Here is a 9,658-nt window from a genome sequence, read left to right as displayed (position 1 = left end):
TGCGCCGCAACCTCCCCATGGACCCTGCCTTGAGTGTGACTGGGCGGTGCCACAACCCCGCAATCGGCCCTGCCCTGAGCCTGACCTAGGGCTGCACCACGGATTGGGCCTGCCCTCTGCCACCCGGGAGCAGGCCTAAGCCTGCAGGGCATTATCTCCAGAGGGGTCCCAGACTGCGAGAGCGCACAGGCCGGGCTGAGGAACCCCCCTTCCCCCCGAGTGCACAAATTTTTGTGCACCGGGTCTCTAGTAAATTATAAGTAAGACTTTTCTCTTTGTACTTGCTCAAAGGAAGAAAAACAATTTCAAACATTAAAAAATGGAATTGCAGTGACAAAATGAACAATTTATATTTTTATACCAAGTCATCTCAGGTAATCAATCTTTATGCTGAAATACTTTCTAATTCTACTTCTTTAAAATGCTAGTCCATATGAAAAAGGTGAAGATGGCAGACACTTAAACCTTCCATTTATAAAGTGTATTACATTTCATAAAGTTCTTTCTCTTTTATGAGTGCCATATTCTTGCCTCGAATAATGAAGCATTTCAAGTCAAAGATCAAGAAGCAGAAACAGAATAGTAAAAATCAAGCAGCTTTGAAACGGCAGCATTAGTGTCAGATTAACCAAATGCTGACTGTTTCCAAATACATACGTTTGTGCTCTGAGGCATATTTTTTAGCATATGTTTGAAATCAGGTAAGCCTAGTGTCCTTAAATGCAAAGGCTGGAAATCAGTGTTCTTTGAAAACCAGAGGATGTTTTGGAGGAAGCATTGTGTTCTACTGCTCACCTCATTCCTGATTCTGATCCAAATAAGAATCCCCAAAATATGAAATTCTGATCTTCTACCACCCAAAAGGCTGATTGCCAACATTCTTAATTATACAAAATTCCTGAATAAGTATGTCTTTTGATTTGAACTCCAACACAGTGTATCAGGACACGCTGTGGATGCCCACAGCAGCAGGAAACTGAGTCTGGCTCACAGCAGGGCTGTCTGAGGAGCTCAGCACTGAGGCTCTGGAGCCATCACTGCTTCCAGGCTTGGAGAAGTTCACCCAAACCATCAGTGACATTAGTCCAAATATCACTCCAAAGGGCAGTGAACTCTCCTGAAAAATAGATTTTAGACACAAGGGTTTCCAACCAGGACCCCCAGGTCCCCAAAAGACCAGAAACCATGACAGTCAGATCTACAGGACCAAACATGTCAATTCAACTGTTGGCATGATGTTCACAAGTCCACAATAAAAACAATTCATGTTGCCTCCAGTTATGGACTGAATAGTGTTCCCCAAATTCATATGTTGGAGTCCTAACCCCCAGTGCATCAGAATGTGACTCTATTTGGAGACAGGGTCTTTAAAGGATAATTAGGTTAAAATGGGATCATTGGAGAGGATGCTAATCCAATATGTCCTTATCTCTCCTTCTGAGAAGAGATTAGGACAGAGACATAGAGGGAAGATGATGTGAAGACACAGGGAGAAAATGACCATCTACAAGCCAAGGAGAGAGGCCTCAGAGAAATCAAACTGGTTAACCCCTTAATCTCAGACTTCCAGCCTTCAGAACCGTGAGAAAATAAATTTCTGTTGTTTAAGCCACTCAGACTATGGTACTTATGGGAGCCTGAGCAAATTAACACACACACACACACACACACACACCCTTATACAGGGGAATGTTCTATCGCTGTGCCCCTTGACTAAAATTACAACTTGAATATAACTTTTCTGTTATCTGCATGTGATATTCAAATTATAATATTAATAGGCATACACGAAAGCAAACAAAATATAATCAAAGTCTCCACTTGTATTCATTTTCCCCCTCTTTCTTTTTTACCTTGTGGTAAAACTTTAAGGTAATTCCTTCTGACATTCAGTTCTCGTAGAGATTTCAATTGACCTATCTGCTGGGGCAAGGCTGTGATCTCGTTGCAGCTGACATCCTGTATAGAAAGCAAAGAGAGAAATAATAAATGCCTTTTCCCAGGAAATCAAGCACTTCATGCACAATCTCCTTAAAGAATTTAAATGTGAGGACAACTACACAGAGAGACTTTCATATTGGTCTCTAGGTTCCTAGCCAAGTAAGGCTGAGCACAGAGGAGAAATGGAAAGTTCAACAATTTAAACAATCTCTAAGAAAAGAAAAAGGAAAAAGAAGGATGTTGATAGCCTCCAGCAACTACTCTACCAGCCTCTTGGCCTACCACTTTCACATGCTTCAATCTTATTTCATTCTCACTTGAAACTCATGAGGCAATATTACTAGCCTAATGCTTACAAATCAGAAAAATGAAGCTCAGAAAAGTTGTCATTTGTCTAAGTCTTGCAAGTGCCAGAGGTTAACACTTGGAAAGCATGACCAGCCCCACTGTTCTTCAGCCACTCTCCCATAAAACTTCTAAGTAACACCTTACCAAATGCTCACATTTTACAGAGAAAAACTATAAATATGAATGCATTGTTCAGATACACTATTTATTTTAAATGGAGTTATCACTAGCGGGCTGGAAACCTTGGACCTGAACACCTTTACCTACATTTTACAAACAAGTCTGTGGGGTGTGTAGATTGTGTCTTCTTTGCTTTGGAAGATTAATATTCTATTAATTATTGATTTGAAACAACTTTTGATACATGCAAAATGGAGGCATGACATTTCAAAGCTTATATATTGTTATTATTTTTCTTAATCCTACTCTTCCTCTTGTCTCTGGTAGCTCTGCCCTGCTCTCCACCCATCATCCTAGGTACTCCTTTAGTCGAGACCAGCGATTTCAACAGGTGCCACAAGAATCTTTTAAACATGCAATACCTGACTATTTCGTCAGAGGCGTTGACCTATTTTCCCTTAGACTTTCAAATAATAATAATAATAATAATAATAATAATAATAGACAAGAGCCAACACAACAAGAGCTGTCTAGTGTGAATTAATCAAAATCATACCTTTTTTTTCAGATCAGCAAAAAATATATTTCTTGGTGTGTCACAGAATTTTACTAAATAGTTTATGTGTGCACCATGGCATGAAAAAGGTTGAAAATCGGTGCTTTTCTCAGCTAAACACTATAATGGTCTCCAGGTTGGTTTCCATGTTTAATTCTCCTCCCTAGATCCATCCTTCCCAGAGTGAAAATTTACACAGTATAAATTCCATTGTCATTCACTAGCTTAAACATTTGCAACAGCTCCTCAGGAACTACAGGACAAAGTTCCAAACTCTGCAGCAAGGCCCAGCTCTAGGATTCAGGTCTGTATTTCTCCAACACCATCTCTCTGAATGCCCTCCCTTGCATCCTATACTGGGTTATTGCTGCTTATAGCTCCCAGTGTGTGCCAAGTTGTTGCACAGTCCCAAAACTTGTTCAGGCTTTTCCCATGTCTGGAATTTCATTCATAAGTATTGTCTTCTTGTCCCATCTACTCATCTTTCAAGACTTAATTCAACCCTCGCCTCCACGCTGAAACCTTTTGAGACTTCCACCACCTCTCCTGCTCCAACATAACACCCAGGGAGAACTGACCACTTTTCCTTTGTAGTCATACAGTAGTCTGTTACTGTATTTATCTGCTCAAATATTTCTCTTCTCCTGAAAGTCTGTGAGCTCCTAGATCAGCGGTTCTCAACCTGTGGGTCGCGACCCTTTTAGGGGTTGAACGACCCTTTCACAGGGGTCGCCTAAGACCATTGGAAAACATATATTCGTAATTAGAAATAAATATTTCACAGTATATAATTACATATTGTTTTTGTGATTAATCACTATGCTTTAATTATGTTCAACTTGTAACAATGAAAATACATCCTGCATATCAGATATTTACATTACAATTCATAACAGTAGCAAAATTACAGTTATGAAGTAGCAATGAAAATAATTTTATGGTTGGAGGTCACCACAACATGAGGAACTGTATTAAAGGGTCGCGGCATTAGGAAGGTTGAGAACCACTGTCCTAGATGGAAGAGACCATGTCTTATTCACTCCATCCTTTTGGTGCCAAGCAAAATGCCAGGTATAAGGTAAAGAATCAATAAATGTTGCATAAAATTCTAAGTCTATTGCTGTTGACACTCAAATGCTGCAGTTTACTCTGTCTCACTTATGGGACACAGGATGCTCCAACACACATGCCAAATGTCTTGCACCTCCTTGGTATCACAGAACCACAGATATATTTGGGCTATGAATGATCCCAATGAGATTAAGTCTTTAAATATCCCACGTAAGTGCTGAACCTGCAAAAAACCCTCTTTCACTCTCCCTTTTAGAGGAGCAAAGCCTCATTTTGAAATTGGTTTCACATTCATTCAGATAAGATGAACCATCTCCCTGAAACCCTGGGCTCCGAGTAAAAGCAGGGCCATACAGAACACAGCGGACTGCTGCTCTCTATCCTCCCCTCATCTAAACATCCTTAGGTGACCTGCTAATCTGTCAAGGTCATGAAGATACTAAATGAATATCACTTGATGAAGAGGAGCAATATCACTCCTGATAAAGGGAGTGAAGCTGTAATCTATAAAGGCTGATGGCACACGTGTAATCAGCCTGGATGCTGTTCTATACTCAGCTGTCTACCTGGAGGTAGCGTGTGATGAGCTAAGAACACTAGGTATTCAAGGGCATCACTCCCCTAAGCTTGCTGTTGGTGCATCACTCCTGGCCCAGAAAAGTCACACAGAATTTTATGAAAAATATCTCTAGTGTTTTAAAAAAAACCACAAGACCACAAAGCACATCTGCAGAGACAAAAAATGTCAGAAAGTAATTTCAGAATTAGGAGGTCCAGAGATCTGTCCAATCACTCTTGGTCCCTCACTGAGTCAGTAAATTACTTTGTCTTTCTGAATATATTTCTATGTATGAGAAGTGAAAAGTGAAATGCCTGCTTTCCCAATTCCTATGGCATTTGATCAGTCAGAGAAGTCAACAACCAAATCTTTCACAGAAAGCCTTATCTTTCTTTGTCTTAACCAAGTTACAAATAAGCAAAAGATACCATTCCATTCTACTTTTAAAAAGCCCTCATACAAATGGTACACAGGTAAGCCCTAGGTATCTATAAAGTTAAAACATTCTATTGGACTCACAAAGTCACACTGGTGATGTTTTGGGGAATGGGGTGTTGTGGGGGAAGAACTAGTGGGAATTATTTTCCATCTCTAGAGAGAATTTATGTAGTTGACAACTAAAATAAATTTTTATAAGTCTGTGAGAGAAAGACAGCATGAGAAAGACCCTTTTGTAATTCAGGGAAATTAGATTTTCAGTGTGAAACTGACAATTTAAAGAAGTTTCAAGGACATAATTTTTTAAAATGCCTTTCTCGTGAGAGATAGAAAGAGAAGAGGGAAGCAAAAAGATATAGGCAGCATTTTCACAGCATAAAATCTCATCAGATTATTATCCCATTTTTTGTTTGTACTATAGTCATTTTGCACTTTGTTCATTACCCTCTGGTTAGCCAGAATTTAGGATATCCTGTTTCTCTAAATCTAAAGTAAATTTTCCAACTTATATTTCTAACATAATGTCTTTATCAAAGAAGATCAACTCCCCTCAGCTATTAAATACTTATTTATCAGTAGGGAAAATGATAACCAATATACCTTTTCCTTTTTAAAGAACTTCACGTGATAAAAGCAGCTTTTGCCTTCTGACTTATAGAACTGGACATCTGTAGACAATTAGAAACACAAAGTCCAATTGTCCACTCACATTTTAAAGGGTATTTAGTGAAGAACAAATTATTTTAATAATACTTTTTACTGCTGTCAGTTACTTTCTGTCCTACCAAAAGAATACAGATAAAATGCCCAGGCTGATCTAGCATATAAGTGAGATAAAGACTTTTCACTATAGTATAGTAAATATTGTTGAAAACTCTATTCCCTCCCAGTTATTCAACTTGCCAAATTTAAGAAGTTATAAATTCCATCAAAAAAACTGAAACCCGCGTCGGCCTGCGGACTGAAAGGTCCCAGGTTCGATTCCGGTCAAGGGCATGTACCTGGGTTGCGGGCATATCCCCAGTAGGAGATGTGCAGGAGGCAGCTGATCGATGTTTCTCTGTCATCGATGTTTCTACCTCTCTATCTCTCTCCCTTCCTCTCTGTAAAAAATAAATAAAATATATTTTTAAAAAAAACCAAAAAACTGAAACCCATGCCCTAGCTGGTTTGGCTCACTGGATGGAGCGTCGGCCTGGGGACTGGAGGGTCCCAGGTTCGATTCCGGTCAAGGGCATGTACCTTGGTTGCAGGCACATCCCCAGTGGGGGGTGTGCAGGAGGCAGCTGACCGATGCTTCTCTCTCATCGATGTTTCTAACTCTCTATCCCTCTCCCTTCCTCTCTCTAAAAAATCAATAAAATATATTTTTTTTAAAAAATTGAAACCCTTAGGTAATTATGTCTTGATTAGCTGGGGAATGAGGAGGAGGATGGAAAAGATAATAGCATAGATGCTTGGGGATAAGATATTCCCATTTAGAAAATGTAAAAGCAATATTCCTAGAATGGTCTGATTCTCTAGAACATGTCTGTCCATAATTAGCCCAAGATAAGATAGGGTTGTGATTTTGTTTGTTTGTTTGTTTTTTAGTTTGTTAAAGAAAAGAAGATTTAAGAAAATAAATTCAAAAAAGAAAAACACTAATGCCGCACACTTTTGAAATTAATTAGAATTTACCAAGCTATGAATTCCAGATTCAGTGGCTTCTTAAAATAGTCAAATGAATTCCTTCTGAATTATCTACTAGCTCTAAGCTATGTCTTAGAGAAAGGAAATTATTTCAAGCTTCAGTGAAATCAAATTACCATATATTTAGTGTCACAATATTACAACTATACAGGTAGACCAAAAAATGAACCATAAACATAGAATACATATTTATTAATTATATTCTTTTTGACAGGGGAATAAATCTAATTATCAAATATTTGAATTTAGTTTTTTTATGGACCAGCCAGTTCAATTTTGGCATTTGGATTTAAAAAAAATAGAGAAGTTTACCTATGACTTAAACTTATATTGCACTGGTTTAATCAACATGCTTTTAAGTAACCACATTTCATCAGAGCCTTTCTAGGCAATAAAGGAAGTCTCTAGAAATGTTAAATACATGTTGAAGATTAGCACACTTTTGCTGATAGGTGCTAGTTGCTAGCTTCCCTTTAGAATGCAAAAATGACAAGGATTTAAAGTGTCAGAGTGAATTCCAATATTATCAATAGGTAATGCTCACTTTCAGATAATAATATCGGAAAAAAACTAGACGTGTTTTGAAGGTGTGATCTCTAATGAAAACCAACATAAATACTGTGTCAAGATTATCTCTGTTTGAGAAGAGTTCTAGTGACACCAGGTCACACTGTGGATTTGCATGTGGCATTTCCGTGAGCTACAAGCTCTGATTCTCAGGTTTTAAAACTTAGTGTGGTTATATTATTGCTATAGTCATATCTTTGTAATAAATCTAGCTCTTTTTCTTAATTGAAAGAAACAAAAATATCTGACAGGAATTGTAAGCTATTACCATTCGCCTCCCATCATGTGACCATGCCTTTTTCACTGTGTAACTTCAGTAAATGTCTTAACCTCTCTGTGCCTATGTAAAAAGAAGAGGTGAGATTAAATAATTCTAATTTCCTTCCAACATCAGGAAAACCCATTTACCACATCAGAAATAATGAGCTGACAGCCCTGGCCTGTGTGGCTCAGTTGGTTGGGCGTCATCCCATGCACGAAGAGGTTGCCAGTTTGATTCCTGGTCAGGGCACATGCTGGGTTGCGGGCTCGGTCCCTGGTTGATGCTTCATTTTTGCATCGATGTTTCTCTCCCTCTCCCTTCCTCTCTCTTTAAAAAAGAAAAATCAATACGATATAGGTGGTGTTGTTTTTTTAAGAAAAATAAATAATGAGCAGACTTTGAAAGACAGATACCTAGCTGACTCAGGAGTAATGTCAATTTTGACTTCTTAACAATCAAAATCCTCAATGCCTGCAGTCAGAACTTTTTTTTTTTAAGAAAAATCATTATGTTCATTTAAACTCCGCACTTTTTCAAGCAACTGCTAGTATGATAGATGTATTATCTCTCAAAACTTACTAAATGTTTCTTTCCAGTATAAAACTACTTCATACTGTTCCACACACCCACAAACACAGGCCCCACCCCCTCTGTTCTTCATAAGAAAGGCACAAATTGAAGCAACAGAAGGAATTTTGAATAAGCCATGGGTTTCCAAATATCCCACAGAAACGAGATGTGAGAAGACACCTCCAGACTACAAATGGATAAAAGATCATGGCAGACACATGAATTTACATCTCACTACCTAACTCAGAGGTTGAAATGCTACCTATAAAAATAATGAAGATGAGATTTTCCTCAGAAGCTGCTCAGTAAGTCCTTGGATTCAAACTCTCCACACAACCAACATTTTATGAAAAGAGAATAAAAAATAGTATCTCTGGTCAGGACCAAGAAATACACCTTCTAATCAGTTATTACTTGAGCCAGGCCCTGTGAGTTTTTGGATGTAAAAGCAGGTTTCTGAATCCATGATACTGAGTTCTCATAAATGAAAGCAAGAGCTGGAAGACACAATTTTCACACACTGCATGATTTGGAAAAGCAGAGAGCTGAGAAAGCTCAAACTAGAAATAAACCATCTCTTGACCTCAGTATGTCAGCAAGCACAGAGAACCAATGAGAAAACTCCTAAACCTTTGGCAACTGCCCTTTAGTATTCTCCAATTTATTGTGTTCTGTCTTTATAGCTGTCTGTTAATTATAACATGCTAGAGGCCTGGTACTTGGGATTCATGCACTGGTGGGGGCAGGGCCTATGGGGATTGGCCCGCTGTGGGACCACCGCTTATCCTGGTCAGCCAAGCAGTGTTCCCACTGTAAGAGCTCATTGACCACAAGGAGGCAGCTCCTGCATTAAGCGTCTGTCCCCTGGTGGTCAGTGTGCATCATTGTGACTGGTCAACCTGTCGTTCTGGTCTTTCTGCTGTTTGGTCACTGGGCTTTTATTATATAGAACTAGGGCCCCAGTGCACAAATTCATGCACCTTGAAAGGAACTGTGGGCCGCGAGGCTGTGGTGGGCACAGGGGCATGTCTTGGCCCATCCTCCACGGCCCCACCCGGTCCCTCCTGCCACAGTCCCTGGTCCCATCTGCTAGCAGCCCTGCTCCCACTGACACCACTCCCATACATTGATGGTGCTGGCCCCACTTGCACCCGCTATGGCGTGGAGTGATTGGATTTTCAGTAACCACCAGAGGCTCGCCCTCATGATAGCGACTGGCGCCCCGTCTTGGTCTGGCACCCTCACTCCCCTTCTCCACAATCCCGCCTCAGCCGATGCCCGTCACAGGTGGAGAAGCCCTCAGGGGCAATTGGGGCCAGGAGCCACTGTTCACACTTGCTGACAGCGCCGAGCGATTGGGACAGACGCCAGGCGCCGACAGCGGGTGTGAGAGGGGCTGGTGCCGGCAACAGGTGTGAGTGCCCGGAAGGACTGCGGTGTGTGGGAGCAAAGATTTTCAGTAACCACCAGAGGCTCGCCCTCATGATAGCGACTGGCGCCCCGTCTTGGTCTGGCACCCTCACTCCCCTTCTCC

The 9,658-nt window shown here is 40.3% G+C and overlaps 1 protein-coding gene across 4 annotated transcripts in view; it reads right to left on the bottom strand.

Annotated features, from left to right (window-relative positions):
- The window catches only part of LRCH1 (leucine-rich repeats and calponin homology (CH) domain containing 1), a 259,641-nt gene that overhangs the window by 79,601 nt on the left and 170,382 nt on the right, over nucleotides 1-9,658 (bottom strand). For all 4 annotated transcript variants that reach the window (XM_006774186.2, XM_006774188.2, XM_006774187.2 and 1 more), the window contains exon 4: nucleotides 1,854-1,959. In XM_006774186.2, coding sequence (XP_006774249.1) covers nucleotides 1,854-1,959 — 106 coding nt within the window. The remainder of the gene's footprint in view (nucleotides 1-1,853; nucleotides 1,960-9,658) is intronic.

This window comes from Myotis davidii, unplaced genomic scaffold, assembly GCF_000327345.1.
Source record: "Myotis davidii unplaced genomic scaffold, ASM32734v1 scaffold888, whole genome shotgun sequence".
NCBI classification, from domain to species: domain Eukaryota; kingdom Metazoa; phylum Chordata; class Mammalia; order Chiroptera; family Vespertilionidae; genus Myotis; species Myotis davidii.
The sequence above is the reverse complement of the archived record's forward strand: the minus strand, read 5'-3'. Positions and strand labels throughout refer to the sequence as shown.